This window comes from Borostomias antarcticus (assembly GCF_949987555.1).
Source record: "Borostomias antarcticus genome assembly, chromosome: 8".
Classification (NCBI taxonomy): Eukaryota; Metazoa; Chordata; class Actinopteri; order Stomiiformes; family Stomiidae; genus Borostomias; species Borostomias antarcticus.
Window position 1 is genome coordinate 20,879,490 of NC_140241.1, and position 20,350 is coordinate 20,899,839.

At 46.4% G+C, this 20,350-nt stretch overlaps 4 protein-coding genes across 5 annotated transcripts in view; 2 read left to right on the forward strand and 2 right to left on the reverse strand.

The window, feature by feature from the left end:
• shroom3 (shroom family member 3) overlaps positions 1 to 1,943 on the forward strand; it is a gene marked incomplete at both ends in the record, with an annotated part of 47,342 nt that extends 45,399 nt beyond the window's left edge. The window contains one exon of the mRNA XM_084442521.1: positions 1,881 to 1,943. Within this exon, the coding sequence (XP_084298647.1) occupies positions 1,881 to 1,943 (63 nt within the window). The remainder of the gene's footprint in view (positions 1 to 1,880) is intronic.
• On the reverse strand, positions 1,623 to 5,228 carry sowahb (sosondowah ankyrin repeat domain family member B). Its single transcript, XM_084441749.1, has one exon. The coding sequence runs from the start codon at positions 5,221 to 5,223 to the stop codon at positions 2,791 to 2,793; it is 2,433 nt and encodes an 810-aa protein (XP_084297875.1). The 5' UTR covers positions 5,224 to 5,228; the 3' UTR covers positions 1,623 to 2,790.
• A 441-nt stretch (positions 5,229 to 5,669) lies between these two features.
• ccni (cyclin I) lies at positions 5,670 to 13,813 on the reverse strand. 2 transcript variants are annotated; one of them, XM_084441944.1, is made up of 7 exons: positions 13,616 to 13,813; positions 12,729 to 12,885; positions 9,726 to 9,860; positions 9,121 to 9,195; positions 7,952 to 8,092; positions 7,194 to 7,424; positions 5,670 to 6,764 (listed from the first exon to the last, which is right to left on the reverse strand). In XM_084441944.1, the coding sequence occupies exons 2-7, from the start codon at positions 12,840 to 12,842 to the stop codon at positions 6,294 to 6,296; spliced, it is 1,167 nt and encodes a 388-aa protein (XP_084298070.1). In that variant the 5' UTR covers positions 12,843 to 12,885; positions 13,616 to 13,813; the 3' UTR covers positions 5,670 to 6,293. The 2 variants fall into 2 exon arrangements, with proteins under 2 accessions (XP_084298070.1, XP_084298071.1); XM_084441945.1 differs by lacking the exons at positions 9,726 to 9,860; positions 12,729 to 12,885; positions 13,616 to 13,813 and adding an exon at positions 9,310 to 9,406.
• A 997-nt stretch (positions 13,814 to 14,810) lies between these two features.
• On the forward strand, positions 14,811 to 20,320 carry ccng2 (cyclin G2). The gene is made up of 8 exons (XM_084442410.1): positions 14,811 to 14,878; positions 15,723 to 15,851; positions 17,291 to 17,428; positions 17,687 to 17,937; positions 18,175 to 18,253; positions 18,403 to 18,501; positions 18,874 to 19,076; positions 19,812 to 20,320. Exons 2-8 carry the CDS (start codon positions 15,744 to 15,746, stop codon positions 19,936 to 19,938), a joined length of 1,005 nt encoding a protein of 334 aa, XP_084298536.1. The 5' UTR covers positions 14,811 to 14,878; positions 15,723 to 15,743; the 3' UTR covers positions 19,939 to 20,320.
• The last annotated feature ends 30 nt before the right edge of the window (positions 20,321 to 20,350 follow it).

Here is a 20,350-nt window from a genome sequence, read left to right on the forward strand (position 1 = left end):
ACTAGTCAGTATCAATGCAGACACTGAACAGGATGGTTTAGCTCGCCTGCTAACCGCCCGGGCTTTGACTCCAGCTGTAGGTTGGCTAGTCCTGGCCAGCCCAAACCTCTCCTTCAGTCCAGGGTTAAAACAGTTCCCATAAGTCAAGTCAATAGTAATCCGGCCGAAAATGCCTCTGCATAGTGTCTCTATGAAAGGGCCCAAGGTGAATTCTCAGACGCTCCTTCCTGGCCAAGGAAGAAACCTGCTAGTCTCTCTCCAGACTCAAATATTACGTTGAATCACTGCGCTCCACATTACTAAATAATAGACTCTGTGTCTATATTAGAACAGTATTCAACCACATATTAGTCACGGCATGAGAAAATAAGGACTGGAAAAATGTGATTTTAGCCTTCGGTTCAAATCAGTTTTATTTGGTGTCATAGTACAAAGATTACTCAACTCAACTCAACTCAAACTTTATAAAGCACGTTCAAAACGACTAAGATTCCAGTTCCAAAGCACAAATTTACAAGTTGCAAATTAACAATTTACAAATTTAAAATTTTACAGATTTACACAATAAGTACCCTTTCTATAAAGTATAATCTTATTTTGCTGGATTAACAAACACAGGGGTAGGAAGAGCAGGCTGCAACTAATGTTATGATGATTCCTGTAATGTTAGCTGTTTTGCTGCTCATGCGAGTTTTGAGTTTGCCACCATTTATGCCCGAGAAACAGAAGTTGAACCAACAGCAGCAAAATAGCTAACGTTACAGGAATCATCACTGTAACTGCTTTAGCTACCGACAGCTACTGTTAAGGTTACGGAAGCTGCTGCTAGTTGTGAGCTCATGAGCTAACTGGCTATCACGGTTTTATTGTGCTGGATTAGCATTGGAAACATTGGAGCTGATGTGTCCAGGTGACAAGACCTATCTTAATTTATCAGACGTTAGATTTCATGTCACTTCAGTTCACAGCTATTTCAGTGGCATGGCTAGCTGGTTCCGTCCTACTAACCAGTCCTGAGAAGAAACAAGCCAACCCCAGCCCATAAACCAGGCTTTACCTGGTCTAGTTCATCCATTATCTCTGTAACTTATTTGAAGTGTCTTCTATCACATCCTGGAGGAGGCACTACTCCCGAGTCCAGAGCGTGATCTCATCAGGGGGGGGTGAACTCAACTGAGCAGAATGTCACCACCTGTCGTCTGTTTATTCTCACCTGTCTACAGCCTCCTCCTCCATACATGGGCGGCTGTAGCTCAGTTGGTAGAGTGGGTTGTTCAATGATCGAAGGGTAAGTGGTTCGAATCCCAGCTCCGACTGTCCACATGTCGAACTGTCCTTGAGCAAGACACCTAACCCCAAATTGCTCCCAATGAACAGGTTAGCACCTTACATGGCAGCTACCGTGAATGGGTGAATGAGAGGCCATTCCATTGTAAAGCGCTTTGAGTGCCGCTAAGGTGGAAAAGCGGTATATAAGTGCTGTCCATTTACCATACATCTGGTGTAGCCTACTATTGGCTAGAATAAGATGGTTACATTCATATTTTTGGCCATTAATGAGCGAGAAGATATGTCTTAGGGCTAGAGAACTATCCTTGAAAACAAGAACATAGTCATTCCACTACAATGAGGTGCTTTTATTCAGAAGAAAAGTGTAAACAAGTGCATCATATATTACATAACTTGACAGTAGTGACGCTACAACAGAATAAAACAAAACACTAACGCCCACACACACCCAGTGACAAGCACCAACATGTTCTTAAGAAGAGCAACATCACTTGGTTAGAGTAAGCTTTGAGACAGAGACCTTTGGACAGTTCTAAATTTAGAGGAGGAATTACGACTGTGCCCTAGTCAAACTCGTTTCCCCCAATCAGGTGTACCGCTCCACCTACAGCCGGGCCGGCGGCGACAGCGTGACAGCGACGCAGAAGACATGATTCCCCCGACATGCCTGATCAAGCCTCAGAGTGAGGCCCAGCAGGTCCAACAACAGGCCTTCCTGTTCCCCCCTCCAGATACCAGGCATAGGTTGACAGGCAGGGACGGAGAGGTCCTTCAGCTGAAAGGTGCCCTCCCTCCTTCAGTCAGGCCATTGTTAAAGTCACCTTGATGCCTCTCTAACCCTCGTAAGCATTTTGTGCTTAAAAGGGAGACTTTGAGGTCAAAGCCAAAAAAGGTTAACCATTAACTTGCTGGGTAAACACGTTTGCCGTTTCACTTGTAGACATTGGTGCTGGATACAGAAAGAGTGCTTTCGAACAGTAAAATTAAAGGAACTTTTGATGTGTTTGAAAGGTTGAGCTGGTCCTGTGAAAAGTGTGTTAGCAGGTAACCTAGTGTGAAGCCCAGTGACCACACAAACTAAGCCGTGACCGCGTGACATTCCTTTGAGCGACATCTTTTCTTCTCTCTAACAACATGGTAGCACCCCGGTGGAAGAACATCACAGACAGTTAGTGCCAAGGCGAACAAAGAGTACCTCTCTGCCCTTTGGAAGCGAGCAAATAAAGGCTTCTCATGTCTTCTGCATCAGAGTTGAATTTATACACTCAATTGAAAGAATAAATAACACTTAAATGCCATGTTTTGATATGTTCAAATCTCAATAAACAGCCCTGTGATAAAATACGCACGTCTTTTTGGTCTATTTGGACTTGTCCTTTATACTAAGTGACAAACATTTAAACCGTTCATAATAAAGGTCTATTTGTTTAGATTTGGTCAAGTCAATCAGGGCCACAAAGCCTAGCTTTGAGCTCTGTGGGGGGTCCAGTCACTCGACCTTTACACAAATGAGTCCGAGTGGTGGCCCGGTAACCTCAGCAAGGTGTGGTGCTTCAGGAAGGCCGCGATGGACGTCGACCTCTTCACCGTGGCCGCGGCGCGCGGACGCTCGTCCGAGGAGCGCGGCACCGCCGCGGTGGCCCCCCCCCCTCCCGCGGCCCCTCCCGTCTGCTGCGGCGCCCCGAGCATCACCAGCAGGTCCTTGGGCCCGCCGTGTCCGAGGTACTGCCAGGGCTTCTTCCCGCTCGTGTCTCTCAGCGCCACGTTGGCGTGGAACTTGTACACCAGGAGGCGGATCATCTTCTTGTGGCCGTGGATGGCCGCCAGGTGCAGGGGCGTGTAGCCACAGGTGGTCTTGGCGTCCACGTCCAGCTTCAGCCCCGCCTTGCTGACCCCGTACCAGAGCGTGTTGAGCACGCGGTGGTCGCCGTGTTTGGCGATCCAATGCAGCACGGTGTAGCCGGTGATGAAGTCACGCTTGTTCAACAGGTTAGGCTCCTCCCTGAACAGCGAGTAGATGTCCGTCCACGTCCCAGACGCCCCCTTGACCAGCCAGTCGTGCTCCGTGGTTTCCAGGGGAACCGGGTCCTGCCGGGAGAAGTAGCCGCCCTGGGGGGAGGAGCGGCTCCCGCCGGACGCCGTGGACATGGTCAGGTCTCTGAGGCTGTGCGAGGGGGTGGAGCCGGTGGACGAGGTATAGGGGATGCTCAGGGTGGACGAGAGCAGCTGGAGCCGGCTGCGGCGGGCGGAGACGCCGTCCTCCGGGAAGGGCCGGTCCAGGTCCGCCCCCAGGCTGCGGCACATGCGGCTGCGGAGCCGGCTGTGGAGGCGCCGGACGGGCGGTCGCGACGGCGCCGGCACTGGCGCCGCCGAAGACCCCGGGTCAGAATCCGCGGACGACAACTCCCGGTCGTCGCGGAGATGACCGGCGGAGTGAAGCCACGGCGACTTGGGCTCCTGGTTGTTGAGGTGGCCGGTGGAGCGATGCCACGGCGACGCTGGGGAGGGTTCCTGGTCGTCGGGGAGATGACTCGCGGAGCGGTGCCAGGGGGCGACCTTCCTCTCGGCGCGGTGCATGAGCGAGAGCATTTTGGCCTCCTGGGCTCGACGGAGCATCTCGCGAACTTTCACCCCTTGCTCGCCAGAGAGGCGTCGGTGGTGCAGCTCCTCCTCGCTGGTCCACTCGCCCTCCAGGGAGCCGTGGGGCCACTCGGGCGAGTCGGCCGAGGACAGGAGGAGGCAGCTGTGGCTGGAGGACAGCCCGGCGCCTGCCGGGCGGGGCGGGTGACAGGGGTCAGTGTACCCAGCTGGAGGGTAGTAGTCTGCCTCTAGTGACAGGCTGTGGCGCTGACGCAAGCTGGCAGCCGTACTCTCCTCGGGGTGCTGGATGTGAATGGCTGGGCCGCCCTGCGGTGGCGGCCCAAGGTGGGCGACGCCGCCATCGCTGCACGCGGGCTCGGGGTCAGGTGGTGGCGGTGTGGGGGCGTGGCTGTCGGATATGCATGGGGACGAGGTGGAGATTCTGCCGGCATGTTCTAACCTGGTCTGCGATGGCAGAGAGGTGGCAGGAGAGACAGACCTCCTCCCATCATCATCAGCTCCAAAACTCAGCCTCTGCCCATGCCCAGCGAGCACACGCAACTCCGCCTGTTCAAAGCGGGGTAGCTCAACACTGTCCGCCTCAACGCCCAACACCTGTATGTGTTGGGAATCAGGAGGGGGGTGGAAAGGCTTCGTCTGAGAGTTCGTCTCTTTAGGTTGGCCATGTGTGCCACCGGTGTATATAGCTTTGGGGTTCAGTTCTGGTAGAGTCGCGGGTTCGTTGGGGCAGGCTGCTTCAAAGCTCTCAACGTTCCCATTTGAACCCTTTGATGTACTGTAAGGCAACGGCTCGTGGACGTTTGATATCTGGGGTAGCGCGCGCTCGGGCACGGGCGCATACGGAGACGAACTTTGGATCGGCTTTTCAAAACTGACGACTTTTTCCTCATTGTTATTGTTCAGAATCCCAGCCGAGGGCAGAATCTTTGTGTTTTGGTTGGTATCGCACGGCGCCTCCACTAGTAGGTGACTCTCGGTCAAATAGCGACACGCTCCCTCCTGGTTTCGGGTTTCCGCAGCTCGCGAGGAACGTTCTTTCTCCCTCGCCGCTTGCTCTGGCTTTAGCCCAAGGGTCGTTGATGGACGGGGTGCAGAGATGTCTCGAGCCTGCCCCCCAAATTTCTTCCTCAGCACAACGTATGACACTCCCTCCTCTTGCTTCACTACAGCTACAGAGTTAACAAACTTCTTGAACAGCTCCCTGTAGTGCGTCTTGTTCTCGTTGTCTCGCACGAACGCTTTGTAATGAAACAACAATTCCGAGTTTTTCACCTTTCCGCCGTTGCTTTGGATGAAGTATAAAAGCGAATCTTGAGTAAAATCGGTCGCCATGTCGTTTGTTTTACACCCAAGTCTCAAAGTTCGGCGTGAGCAAGACCTTTCTTCCCCAGTAGGCTAATTAACTCCACCCACGAAACATTCAACTCCACCTGCATACCTGCAGTGCAACTCCGCATGTTCTTGAGTTTATGAGATGAAACATGCAGAATATAATGTTACATTGCGGCCATGATTTCGAGATAACTAAACGTCCGCGTTTTCATTGTGAAAGTCCAATAAAATCAATATTTTGAAATATATATATAAAAATATTCCAGGCTAATGAAATATTTATATGTGAAAGCAGTAAAATCATCTCTAACCCTGGGTCTTTAAATAAATTATTATATACCATATTCCTACATGACTGTGTCCCATACAGTATTGTAGTGTAATTCTGAAATAATTCATACACATTATGTAGAGTAACTCATAAAAAGGACAATGGCAACAAAAGATCTGGACACTTGTAGTCTTTATTGGCGCCGCTAGGTGTTCAGCAGTGCAGAGGTAGTTGTGACCCTAGACCAGGAAAGAGCCTTTTGCAAAACTTAAAAACGAAAAAACAAACAGAGCATTTTTCTGAACAGAAAAAATCAGGTCATATCATATTATGATTTGTATTCCTTCATCTGTAAATGTAAAACATTGCACACGCTGGTCTGGGATCGATTGCAGGGGTGGTCAACCAGTCCAGCTAAAAGAGCCAAACAAAACTGCAGAAGGAAAACGAGAAAACTACATATATAATGATTGAAACTCAGAAAGTGGTTAGGGAGGCTGACAAAGATAAGTTGACACACGTGACATTTTTACATTAGTCAAGAGAGTGTAGTCCACAAACAAAGAGAAGTAATTCTACTTTTTTTTTTTTGACGGACATTTTTCATTTGTGTATTTTTTTTTTTAAACCTTTTAAGTGTTCAACAAATAGTCATGAAGTAGCAGCTTTTTTTCTTGACTTTTTTTTTGGGGTGGTGGGGGCTCAATCTCGTCTAGGGAGACAACGCCCCTGACTGAAGAACACTCCTCTTCCTCACAGCTGCTCAGACGAAGAGAAGGCCTTGTTTTCTTTCTCTCCGCTAGGTGGCGCTGACAGGCTGCAGGGGCGGGCACGGGGAGATGCTGCCCTCCTGTCGGAACAGCCTGACGCTGCACCCCTGCCCCTCCCCAACTGCCCCATCCTGGATGCACTCTTCGTTATAGAGGCGCTTGATCCCGTCGAAGAATTCGTCCACCTCCATTTCGTCCACCTTGCGCTTAGCGGAGTGCTTGTAGCATAGGTTGACTGGCTGGGGGTGGAGCTGGTGGTGGTGGCGGGTCTTGGGCGGAGCCAGCAGGGCATTGGTGGTACCGGGGGCCCGGAGTGGACCCCCGTCCCTGCCGGAAGGTTCCTGGGCTGGTCCTGAGGCCGGGGGCAGGCGGGGCGAGGCCACGGGGCTCTGGCGCAGGGGCTGGTAGATGTACAGGGTGTTGGGAGGCAGGGAAGCTTGGTACGTGGACAGGCGACGCGCCACCTGCTCTCGACAGCCAATCAGCTGAGAGCTATCGATCTAGAGAGACAGAGTCAGAACAAGAGTTGATCATCGATCGCAGACGAACCCAGGTCAGTTTCAACAGACGAGACGGTGTGGGGTAAGCAGGATGTCATGTATGTTTAACTGCGTCGCTCATCAATCGCATTCAATCTTGAATCCTCTGGATTAGAAACATGTGGGATGGTATATGCAGGCCTAAAAACCTACCTTTTTAAAAAGGCCTTTGCCTGTTAAAACTGTTATTTTTGTTCAGTTGTGTTTTATTATGCTATGCTTTTAAACCTGTAGCACTTTAAGATTTTTTAAATGAAAAGTGTGTTACAAATAAAATGTATTATTATTATTATTTATTACGTGGGATGGCACACAGGAGTGTGGCGTTCATGCCAAGGGGACGAGTTCAAACCGTTGGATTGAACCCAGTTCCGCTCGCGTGTGACGCACCTGCGCTTTCCGGAGCAGTTCGACGGTGGGGAGCAGCCAATCAGGACAGCGTGTCTCCAGCTCCAGGGTGATGAGGGCCAGGGCCAGCATGGAGCCCCGGGGGCGCAGCAGCGTGTGGTCGGCCAGGCAGTGGTGCAGCTGCTGAGTCATCAGGGCCATGTGCCGGGAGGGGTTGAGGCCTGGGAGCCCCAGCAGGAACGGGGACTTGCAGGACAGCGCCATGGCGTGGAACTGGGGGGGGCAACGAGAGGCTGCAAGTCACATACTGGGGGGGGGGGGGGGGATGCTGAACCAGGAGTCTGTCTGTGGTGTATTTAGTGATGGAAGGCTTTGGTACAAAAGCACATTTTTTTCTGGCCCCCGGGTGAAACCGTTTTTTTTTTGCTTCCCTCTGGAATATGTTTTTTTATTTTTTTATTTAACCTTTATTTAACCAGGTAAGGCAACTGTAGGGGTGGGACCTATGCCCACCCCTCCCATTGCTCTCTGTAAAGCGCATTGTGTTGCCTCTGTGTATGAAATGCGCACAAATAAAGTTTGATTTGATTTGACGAGTAAAAAGTTACCATAGACATTTTACAACAACAGCAATTTACAACATTCAATCAATAAAAAAGTTGTTTCTTAAACAACGATCGTGCGTTGCATTTTTTGGGGGACGGTCAGACATTGCTGAGTCAATTTGACATTGTGTTCTCAAGTCCAAAATTCAAAGATGATTAAAGTCTTATCTTATCTCATGTGGGAGAGGAACTCACTATTTGGAGGAATTCCAGCGGCGTGGCGGCGTGCAGGTCCCAGTTCAGCTTATCCAGAACAATCTTCTCCATCCTCAGGATCTCAGACGGGGTGCAGCCACAGCTGCTGGTGCTGGCCAGGTCGCGGAGCAACGGCACACACTGCATTCACACACACACACACACGCACACACACACACACGCACACACCTGAGATTAGGTTTGGCAAAACAAGCATCAGCAGGAAACCCAAACACACCAAGTAAAACTACACTTATTCAGCACTGAAGGCTACTCAGAACACTGTCTGGCCTATTGGCTAATCTTCCCAATGTCTAGAAATACACCCCAGCTAGTAGAAGAGTTCTGAAAACCTGGTAATGATCCAGATGTGCCACCTTTTGGTAGCACTTATTATTTGTACAGCACCATGATTTAAAATATTGATATATATATTTTTGCATCCTTAACCCCCGGGTTGGACATTCCCTTGGTTTTATGTCAGTGTGCGAGCATCTTCCATTTTTATCTTATATGCATTTGGTTCACACACCTGATAAAATATATTTGGGACTATTTGTAAAGTGCAAACAATTTTTCCGCTTTAATGATCCGGACGTGGAAATGGAAATACGCAATATATGCGAGTGTCCACTGCACGCGTGTGTTGGAGTGTCCACGTTGTATGACAAAAAAAGCCTTCTTCTCTTCTACTGCTATCCTCGTGTGTCTAAACCCTTCCATCCTGTCGGTGTAAACAGCCTGTGTGTCTCTAAAACCCCTCCACCCTCGGTGTAAACAGCCTGTGTGTCTCTAAAACCCCTCCACCCTCGGTGTAAACAGCCAGCGTGTCTCTAAAACCCCTCCACCCTCGGTGTAAACAGCCTGTGTGTCTCTAAAACCCCTCCACCCTCGGTGTAAACAGCCAGCGTGTCTCTAAAACCCCTCCACCCTCGGTGTAAACAGCCAGCGTGTCTCTAAAACCCCTCCACCCTCGGTGTAAACAGCCTGTGTGTCTCTAAAACCCCTCCACCCTCGGTGTAAACAGCCAGCGTGTCTCTAAAACCCCTCCACCCTCGGTGTAAACAGCCTGTGTGTCTCTAAAACCCCTCCACCCTCGGTGTAAACAGCCAGCGTGTCTCTAAAACCCCTCCACCCTCGGTGTAAACAGCCCGTGTGTCAAAGCTCACCTCGTCCTCTTCGCTGGTCTTGGCGGCCAGGAAGAAGCAGGTGATGGCGATGCAGCGCAGGTACTTGGGACGGGCCTGAGGAGGAGACACATTCATCACCATGGGAGACGTCACCATCAGTATTGCTACCAGGATTCATTCTACCTGGTTATTCTACATTTCACATTTAGGTCATTTAATTAGGCCTGCCTGTAGGTCTGGATGAGTGGCATCTTCATCCAACAGCATCTACAGTCAGTGTGTACTCTACTTTCTGCTGGGACTATGGCACTTTTGAAAAAACAGGAAGTAAGCCAGATACAGGAAGAGAAACGATATATTTTGTCCGACAGATAAAACAATAAATAATCACACTTCCTGAGTCGAATGTATGCGGTTTCAAGGTTACTGCCTTGTACATTAAAATACGCAAATACTGCATCCTACGCATAGAAAGTGAAGACCATCCAACCAGATGGAACCACATTCTATCCAAAAGCACTAGTGCCTGAAAAATAGAGGGTGAAAAAGCAAACAAAAAACAACTCGAGACTGACTAAAGATGTGATCTTCAGCAGACGGTCTCGTCAGTTTTTGAATGCTGTTGTCGTCTGTGTGGGGCTCACCTTAACGCAGGCTAAAAACCGGTCTAAGATGCTGATGGCCAGGGAGAGGGTTTCTGGGTAGAGGCGGAGCTTGCTGTGCAGGTCAGTGAGCCAGCAGACTGCCTCATCACGCTGGCCAGGGGAGATCTCTGCATCCTGTAGACAACAAAACACAACACACACACGCACGTCTGGTCAGAGTAGCCAGGGTTTTTCCTGCATAGAGGATTTTTTGGCGCCCCCCCAAAAAGATTTTAGCCAGAGCCAAAGGAAAATCACCAGGGCCAAAATGCTCAAAATTGAGAATAAAAATAGCAATTCAAATCCTCTCCTAATGTTTTTGATAGCTTGTTTCAAGTGCAGCCCATCCCTCTTTCTTGCATTGTCGCTGGTTTGGACCACTAGTAATCAAGATCATTAATAGACAGGTTATTAGTAACTTAAAGGACAATGCTTGTTTATGACAACCTGGACCTTATTTACGACATATTATAAGACGTTTGACTCACCGAGATCACTTTGGTGTAGTTCGGAGGCATGTAGAAGAAATTTAAAATCCAGCGCGAGCCAGTATATGCATGTAATGGCGGTGGTGGGGGCACCGAGAATGCAGTTTCTAAAAATCTATTTTCTGCCGCGAAACGGTTGTTTTCATCAATCTGTCTTTATGAATCGCTAGTTGTGCTTACATAGAGCGTAGGCCTGTCGTGGTTTTTCACATGCCTCTGTAATATGATCTTTAGAAACATCTTTAGACACGAAATAGCTTCCTCACTTGCTTCAGCACGCATGCGCACAGCGTGCTGGAGCAACGATTGCGCGCATGCGTGCTGGAGCAAGTGGGGTTTCCCCAAAAATGTGTGTGCATCACCCCCCAAAGACCCATTCTGAGCCAGGAAAAACCCTGGTAACATTGGGAACCAGGTTGCTGCTAGTCCCAGGGAGGGTGACATGGGTGGTGTTGGTGCTGACATTAACTGATATGGGACAGAGGCACCCCTGATCTACACTCCAGAAACTTGAAAGGAGGTTTGATACCAACAGTAAATGATTATGGATATTTGAAGTACAAGAACAATGTCAGGCCTTTTAGGGATTCATATCATTAAACAAACAAATGGGCTAACTGGCTACATTTTCAACTAGACCCGCCTTTTCGACTGTAGGAACTTTCCCTAGGTACCAGGTACTTGTGCAGGAACTCACTGCGTTCACTTCCCACCACAGGAACCAGGGACTAGGAACTAGTACTGTACCTCAATCTAAATTCACTCCCAAAAGAGTCCCTGCTGTGGGGACTAGTGGTGGGGGGGTAGTACTTTTCTGAGGAGCAGGGACTTTTGGCACATTTCTGATTGTGTTTGTTTTATATATATATATATATATATATATATATATATATATATATATATTTATTTATGGTGGTGTGTTTTTATGTTATTTTTCCTCTTAGGAAAGAGGAAATCAATGCAGACGGATGCGCTGAGACAGCGAGAAGCGGAGCTACAACCCTTGTTTTGTTGTTGTTCTACCATGTAGCCTACAGTACCCGTTTGCCCTACCATGCACATTTTGTATTTTGCACATGCATCGAAAATAAATAAATAATAGTGAAACCAAATGTGTGTGTGTGTGTGTGGCTGCTCACTCCTTCCTCCAGATGGCTGACTAGCCTACACACACGGCTGAAAATTAACACCTGCCACCGGCCAAATGCAGGTAGATTTCAGAAGGCTATCTGAAAAAAATATATACTTGGACGGTAGATTTTTTCATCTACAGTCCCCTTGGCAGGTGACTCACCGTGAGCCAAATTTTCACCCCTGCCTACACGTTTGACCCCAACTTCTTAAGGCATCTACTGCTGAAATATTTATTAAATCACAACAGATTGAATCAAGGACAAAATAAATGTACAACAGGTGTAAATAAAAAGTCTATTACAGCCAACAGATAATGGTTTATCAACTCAGCTAATTTGAGACTGTCCAAAACTATATGGATATTTGAAGTACAGGAACAATATCAGGCCTCTTTAGGGATGCAGATCATTAAACAAATAGGCTAACTGGCTTAATGTCCATCATTTTCAGCTAGACCAGCCTTTTGGACTGCAGGGGCTTTCCCTAAGTTACTAGGGACCTTTGCAAGACTTGAGGTGAACCAGTGAATCAGTAACAGGGTTATAGCAGGCCAGGGTCACAGCGCAGCTGACCTTATGGACCCACTCACCTGTAACCCGACACCCTACAGACACCAGACCTGTAACCCCAGACCCTACAGACACCAGCCAATATTTCTGACCTGACTTGGCCCTGAGCTGCTAGCAGTGTGCTGCTGTTAAGCAACCAAAAATACTTCTCAAGGCTCCTAACATAATACTTCATTGTCTACTTAAATTCATGTGTTGAGGATGATTGTGATGTCTGTCTTGTGACCTGCTGACTCCACAACAAATTTCCCCACAGGGACAAAAAAAGTATATGAAATGAAAAAACAACAACTTTAGGACTAGACAGTTAATAAAATAAAATAAATACAATTTCACACCAGTTCACAGCAACAGACCTAGGGACTGGGGATTTTATCTCTTATGTAGCAGATATCTCAATAACCAAGGTTAAACAGTAACCTGCAATTGTTGTGTGAACGTAACAAGCCACAGTTTAATTATGTGCAACAGTACATTTAACCAGATAGATGCAAGTGTGCCGTGGTGAGTCAGTAGGAGGAGCAAGAGATTAACATCAGGCATTGCTCTGGAATCCTGTTAACTCGCTTAAACCCCGAACACAAAGAGAGCAGGTGCTGAGAACCAGAGCAGGCCGAGCTGATACAGACTGAACTAATGACACAGAAACTAAGAGCTAACCGAACCAGATATCCAACGCCTTATACATTCTCAATGTCAATTTCCCTCGGTCAAAATGATTTAAATTCAACACAACTGTGACTATGCAAAAATATTTTATGAATTTTAACACATCTCCGTTATGGGACAATAAAGAGATTGACAACCCTCACCTGGGTTGATGGTTTCTTTGGCACGTACGCCTTCCACATCTTAGCTTCCCTAAAGGCTGCCTTTTCCAAAAGAAAAGACAGCCTTTGGCTTTCCAAGGGTTCTGAAAACTTCATTCCGACCCCTGGATTCGCCTACCTCCCCTCTGGACACAGCTACCTGGATTCGAGGGACCAAAAAACATGCAATGAATGAACAAGGTTTCAATGTGAGCCAGATCCGCAAGATTAAGTCACTAGCTAACAACATCCACCATTTATTTGTATTAATAAGTGCTGAATTGCCTTGAAAATATTCAACAAGCTTACAATTATCTACATAACGTTAGTACAGATAAGGAAGCGCTGCAAGTTAGGTATGTAGCTAGTGTAGGTTTAGCTATGTTACAGCTAGTGCTAGCTGTATGCTGTTTGTATTGAACGTTGGGTCAATTAGACGCTTTCTCAACCATTTTAGCTAATGTCACTACCGCTCGTTAGCATTCCCCTGTGATAATTGTTCCGTTAAGAAATACATAGCAAACTAAAGTCACTTAGTTAGTGTTAATGTTAGATACATCGCAAACCGAAGGCCAAAAATATTAATAGCTAGCGTCTTCTTGTCAACTGGTTAGCTATCTAGCGCACAACCCAGAAAACAGGTTATCAAGTTCACGTTAACCTAGCTAGTCGCTTCAAGATGGTAACTAACGATAGTAATGTAACGTTGTTAGTAACTTAGTATGCTATAACGTTACCATGAATGGGCATTCATTCAAAATAATGTCGACTAACAAGGTAACGTTAGCCAGCTAGCTGACTATACAAGCTAGCTAGATTTCCCAGCAATAAGCATAGCCTAGCCAGGATAGCTCACGACGCTAGTTAGCCTAGCTACGATGCTAGCTTACCTCCCCTGCAAAGCTGTGAGAACCACAGTTGGAAATCATTCGGTCCATTAAATGTAAGAAAAACAAAACGGTGAATCGGGTTCTGAACTTAGTTACTCGTCCATTTTTGTCTCCATGTTATTACTTAGGGGAGAATTTTTTTCCAAATTTATATCAAAAATAGAACGGAATATAGACAGATATGTCTACTTCCGAGGAAGGGACTACGGAGAAAGGTATCGCTCCGCCCATCTTGATGGTAGACAGCAGTGGTGTAAATAACATATCACTACAGGTTAAACAAAGTACACTGTTTATACAGATATGATTGAATTAATCGTTTTCAATTGTTATGTATTAGGTAATTCGTATTAATATCAGTTTCAGAAGTGCGTGTATTATAATTCGATAGGACTATTTTGTACTGCGAATGAACCCTTGTAATGTGTCATACGTTTCATGTTATGACAAAGCGTCAAATCGCGAGATGAAATTCCATAAGAAACATTTCAAACTACATTAACACTTTATATTAATGTTCGTAGATATAAGATAGGTTCAAGGGCCTACTTCCTAGAGTTTAACCAGTTTTATCTAGTACAGCTGACTTTGAAATTGAGGGGAATATCACTTTCCCTCTCGATAATTTGATCTGATGCTGTAAATTATTGTGAACAAACTTACGATAGGTGATCCTTCAATCAATCAATATATTAATCAATAGTCATACCTAATAATTAACAAAAATAATTATAGAACAGCGTTAATATTTTGAGCCAATCGTGTAGCAGTGGGTTTTCGCAAAGGACCAATCAGCAGGTATACTTTAGGGCGGACTATTTGAAATGACTAAAAAGCGAGACATGATTGGCCCCTAGACATGTCGATCATAACTTGTCTAATTCCAGAGCAATGGATTATGCGAGATGTAAAGCCTTTTATTATGTGACCCCATACTAGATCACAAGTTTTAAATCAAAGCAAAATATACTAGCATTAAAATGTATTAAAAGTAATGTGCTCAATACATTAAACCAGTATGTTCGAAAGTAACCTCCGTCTCCCGTCAGCGCAGTACAATACAGGAGGCGGGCGCTTACCTTAAAGAAAAGGGGTTCAGTACCTTGAGTGATTGGCTATCACAGACAGGACGTCATTTTCTGGGCGTGAACATGCTCAACATCAACAAAAAGGGAAAGATACAGTACAGAAGCGAAGGGAAACCACAGAAGAATCACTCGAGGCGATAGAAAATGTATATATAACTACTACCTACCATAACAGGTAATGATGCACAAACTCAAACGTATACTCTGGTAATATATCATTGTAAATGTTCGAGGTGAATTAATAAGAGCTACATGGTTGGAGAAATGCATTATTTTCTTGTCTGAAGACGGATTGGGATTTCAGTGAGGAGAAATAATTTCTTACTTCTTCGGGTTGCTCCTGGTTTCTTATGCATGTACCTCGACATTAACAATTGCGTTGCATATATATAGGCCTACACTTTTGTTTTTCTCTATCTAACGCGTTAGCTGAGCTCTTTTCACATAATCACATTCACAACAACAGCTCCCCTCGTTTGCAATAGGAGCTGTGGCTCGAGCCAGTGCCAGCTAGCACTACATAAAATAATCTCGATCAATTTTATTTATTTCACAAGTTGTATGATTCATCAATCAATTTCATATGAATGTAGCAATCTATTACAAATAAGCGATCGTTGCCATCTACTGATGTTGGTGGCTAGCCCAGTTGGCTAGCCTACTTCAGCTCAGCTGGCTGAGAAGAATGGGAAAAAAATAGGCATCCACCCCTCCCCCGCAGTCGACGATTATTGCCCGGATTTAAAGCCAAAGATTTCACAACGTTTTGCTATTCACCACAACACACATTCAATTACGTTTTCTCGGTTAGTTTTTATTTTTTAACTTTTAAAATCTCGATAGCCAGCAATTTTAGTTGTACAGTAGTACTTGATTTTTGATCTGGAGTCAGTAGGCGTTAACCCAGGAAATCTGACACCGAATCGCAGCTGAGAGCGAAGGGGGCTGGGCAAGCACTGAGAATGTAGGGCGGAGTAACATTTACTAGCCAACACTAAATACCGTGCTGTTGTTGACAGTGGTATTAAAGAACCCGGATCATGGAGGCCTTCAAACTGATGAAGGAACTAAAGGCCAATTATGAACAAGAGATACATTACCTCCCGAAGGAGACGGGACTGAGCCTGATCGAATCTACCACACAGAAGGTAAGGAAGATTTGGATCATCGGATCTCATACACCAAAAATATAAAAACATATTGAAAATTGTTATATATATATCTATAATATAAAAATATATTATTGTAAAAACTGACAGTTGAGAATCATTGTAGTAAATACACTATGATTGTACATTTGAGATAAATATTTCTCAAAAAGAAATATTTTCATGTTGTAGATTAACTGGCTAAAGCCAATGAGACAATTAGGATTTCTCTGGTCTAGATGGTATCTCCGCTGTGAGATCTGTACATTCCTACATCGCTCCAAAACAATGGGAACAGGCACCCATCACACCTGTCCCTAAGAAACCCTGTCCACAGGACAATGATTTTTAGACCTATTGCTCTAACCTCTGTTGTGACGGAGTGCATGGAGATGCTCACAGTCTTGTCTGACACATCAGATACGGTTGTAAACAAACTTGAGATTCTGAACTTTGTCCAGTGGTGTGACAAACACTTCCTCACCCTCAAAACTTAGGAAACAAAGGTGCGGTTGTCACTCAGTGGTAGAGCGGGTCGTCCCATGATCGTTAGGGTCGGCGGTTCGAATCCCGCCTCCTCCTGTCCATATGTCGAAGTGTCCTTGAGCAAGACACTGAACCCCAAATTGCTCCCAATGAGCAGGCTAGCACCTTGCTGCAGCCATTGGTGTGTGAACGGGTGAATGAGAGGCCATTGTAAAGCGCTTTGGATAAAAGCGCTATATAAGTGCAGTCCATTTACCATTAGAAAGGAGATCGTGTTTGACCACAAATCCATTGAGACCACTCACCAGTGGCTATCCATGACCAGAACATAACAAAATGACATGGAGTGTTCAGGTTCAGGTAGAAAATGGCTGTAGTGCTCTACAGGTCCAACCAAGGCTACCCCTCCTTCATAGGCTAAGGGTCTTTTGGAGTTCTGGTCCTCTTCCACCATGCCGTAGTTGAGAACATCCTGCCGTATGGCCCCTCGGCCTGGTTCGGTAACCCGTGTACAGCTGAAAACCCAGATTATCCGGCTAACACAGAGAGCCATGAAAACCATGGAAGTCGGGCAGCGTATCACACTCCAAGCTGCCAGACAGGCCCATAGAATTAAGACCCCACCCATGTACAACTTTCACCCTCAGTACAAGCTTCTTCCCAGTCTGGTTCAACCACTTTGAGAACTGTCCCCCTCTGTCCATCAAAGCCCTAGATGGCAAGTTAACCGGAGGCTAACACTGCAACGTTTTAACTGCACACATGTAGGCTACACTTTGACTATGCTGATGAGGCTGCTTCACTCTTACACATATCACGTACACCATTATGATGATTACGGGGGGGGTTGTGCAATAGGCAGTGTGCAATTAGTTGTGTTGACGAGTCTGTATGTGCTGTGTTATTGTATCTGTATAGTATTTATTTTGTTCCCTTTTCTTTTCTCGGTGCAGAATGACAGCCGGATCTCAGCGAAGTGTCGGGATGCTAAAGTGGAGGATCTATGGAGCCTGACAAGTTTTTTTGGGTACAGCACCCAAACCTTCGTTCTGGCCGTGAACCTGCTGGATAGATTTTTGGCTTTGATGAGGGTGAGTAGAGACCAAGTAACACGTTACTTAGGCTTCGCTCTTACTCCGGTGTAATTCTCCTCACCGCCCGATCTTGATGTTATATCGAAGGCATCTTCCAGCAGCCAGAATCAGCATAGTTAAGCTATTCACATCATTAATGGTGGCACTGGCAACAATCGCCTTGCTTATTTATGACTATAGTTAAACACAAAGCCCGTATGCCTAGTGTGCATTTCCATTCATTTTGCTTTTTGTGTGCGCGATTCATCACTCCAGGTTCAACCCAAGCATCTGGCGTGTATCAGCATCAGCTGCCTCCACATCGCTGCCAAAGTCGTCGAGGAGGAGTGCAATGTGTCTTCCACCAATGAGCTTATCCGAATCAGCCAGTGCAAATTCACAGTGTCGGACCTCAGTCGCATGGAGAAGATCGTATCGGAGAAGCTCAACTTCCAGTCTAAAGCCATCACTGCCTTGACCTTTTTACACATGTACCACAAGATTGCCGTTTCCCACACCTCAGACCGGTGAGGCCACTTGACTTTACAGATGGCTTGTAAATAATTAACCCAACCAGACAGCCATGGACTGAAGTAGTTGAACTTTATCTGGTCTAGCAGTAACTGTGGAAGTAGGGCATCAGTGAACATTCGAGATAAAACCACACAAACACCTAACACTTACGTAACACTGCAGTCAGTTACCTGCTGTTTGCAAAAAGTCTAATGAAATGTCCAATGTCATTTCTTTCATTTTGTTAACAGGAAAGAACCACTCAACCTTGATAAACTAGAAGCCCAGCTGAAAGCCTGTCTTTGTCGGATTGCATTCTCAAAAGCCAAAGTAAGTTTACTTCCGAGATGCTGGCGTCGTAGTATGTGATCTAATCTGGACTGGAGATCTCCAAATAGTCCGTTTTATTAATTTTGTGTCTACCTTTCAGCCGTCTGTCTTGGCTAGTCAGTTTGATTAATTTTGTGTCTACCTTTCAGCCGTCGGTCTTGGCTCTCGCCCTCCTGACTCATGAGATTAAAGACATGCAATCAGGAGACATGCTGGAAACGGCACGTCGCATCCAGAAGCACCTCAAGGTAAACGTCCTGTTACTGTTAACACCCTGGGCCATAAGCAGGAAGTCAACACTAGTATTTCAAACATCGGATCAGATAGAGTGCATTTCTTTTCAGCAATCAACGCCAACTGTTATCAAATGGGGGGGGGGGGGGGTTGACACACAGGAAAAGAAATTCAAACTTTTAACTTGAGGCGGTCATGTTTTGGTTGCCTTCTCTGTGAGGTTAACATTTATTCAGTGACACAGTTATGGAGGCGAGTCTAAGGCCGCGGCATACCTCCGGGGCTCGAGGCTCAAGTTCACCCTTAGTATCCATTCCAAAACGGGCCCTGCTGACCTAGCTAGCGCCTTATGTAACGGGGTATTCAACGCTGCGCTCTCGTTCCAGATCCTTGACAGCGAGCTTCTCTACTGGAGGGACCGAGTGGCCCAGTGCTTGTCAGACTACTCCTCTCCTGAATGTAGCAAACCCAACAACAAGAAGCTAGTTTGGATCGTCTCCAGGCGGACGGCACAGAACTTGCACTCCAGCTACTACAGCGTCCCCGAGCTGCCCACCATCCCCGAGGGAGGCTGGGACGAGAGTGAGAGGTGAACAGACCAGACGTACACACACACATGCTTAAACATGCATTCATATGTGGTAGACAATAGGGGGGGGGGGTATCAATTCATTCATTCATTCATTCCCTTTATTTAGCACTCGGGAAAACAATTGAGGACACGCCCTCATTTACAATGTAGCCCCGTTTATATAAAAGAAAAAAAGTCAATACATTAATCAACACCATAAATAGAAGCAATAAACAATCAATCTTTGTGAAAGCTTTGCTTGGTGACAACCTAAAAAACAACCTGGAAAGTCCCCAGTTAACGCATGACACAACTCACGACTTGCCTCGACAAGGAATTTTCTGTATTCCAATTCTGGTTTCATTTCTCTCTTCAATTCCCCTAAGCCAGTGTACTGTATTGAGGGTTTAGGAGTTACCAGAGTAGTACTTCCACGTCACAGTGTTACATCAGAGCCCAGCCTAGTCTTCCTGCTGTAGCCTGACCCAGTCTTGTCACTCAAGTTACTCAATACGTGACGAGGAGAGGTGTGCGCAAGTGATCACGTCCCAATCAACCGTTTTTCCAAAACAAAGATGACACATAAAACCACTGTACTGACGCACACACAGCTGTTACAGAATATACCGCAGCCTTTTAAAACGGACTGAACAGTGACGTCCGGTTAGGAGAACTTGAATAGACGTGTAATCATGAGATCTGGAAGTGCCGTCGTCATGTGACTAACGGTTGGTGTCTCCCGTGTTTCTGCAGTGAGGACTCGTGTGAGGACATGAGTTCTGGCGAGGACAGCCTGAGCAGCTCGTTGGGCAGCGACGCCGAGGGGCCGTACTTCCCCCTCCACTACCGCTGCCAAAAACACAAGCAACCAAACTTCTAGAACCCAAACCGTCCCACTTTCCTGTGGAAGCTGCCATGCCAAGTCGGGTTCTGCTGAAAATATTTACCTTAATTTGTATTTAGCGACAGCGGAGACACTAGTGTGACTTTACCAACAGCCAATATACTGTATCTTTAAGGTCAACGTCGTACAGAAATGTACCAAATTTGCACAACACTGGCAGCTGAAGAGGCTCAGATTTTTCTTGGACTATAGTAGATGTAGCCTTTTGGATAGTTGGTGGTACATGCTCGGATCTGTCACATTCCAAACCCCACGTTGAACACAGGCAGGGTTGACAACAGACTGTTCTGAAGCAATGGCTGTTGTTTTCTGGGGAGTCAGCCTAGAGCGTGTGCTTTGCCCAGTTTTGTATAGTGAGTGTTCTCACAGAGTCAGGGGGGGGGGGGGG

What these genes read in the sequence shown, in the direction of transcription:
- ccng2 (XM_084442410.1), top strand. Translation starts at nt 15,744, where the DNA reads ATGGAGGCCTTCAAACTGATGAAGGAACTAAAGGCCAATTATGAACAA. An exon ending in GTTTCCCACACCTCAGACCG is followed by an intron (nt 17,938 to 18,174) that starts GTGAGGCCACTT and finishes TTTTGTTAACAG; the next exon opens with GAAAGAACCACTCAACCTTG. An exon ending in GCATCCAGAAGCACCTCAAG is followed by an intron (nt 18,502 to 18,873) that starts GTAAACGTCCTG and finishes CTCTCGTTCCAG; the next exon opens with ATCCTTGACAGCGAGCTTCT.
- sowahb (XM_084441749.1), bottom strand. Translation starts at nt 5,223, where the DNA reads ATGGCGACCGATTTTACTCAAGATTCGCTTTTATACTTCATCCAAAGC.
- ccni (XM_084441944.1), bottom strand. Translation starts at nt 12,842, where the DNA reads ATGAAGTTTTCAGAACCCTTGGAAAGCCAAAGGCTGTCTTTTCTTTTG. An exon ending in GGTTTTTAGCCTGCGTTAAG is followed by an intron (nt 9,196 to 9,725) that starts GTGAGCCCCACA and finishes TCTCCTCCTCAG; the next exon opens with GCCCGTCCCAAGTACCTGCG. An exon ending in AGACCAGCGAAGAGGACGAG is followed by an intron (nt 8,093 to 9,120) that starts GTGAGCTTTGAC and finishes GTGTGAATGCAG; the next exon opens with TGTGTGCCGTTGCTCCGCGA.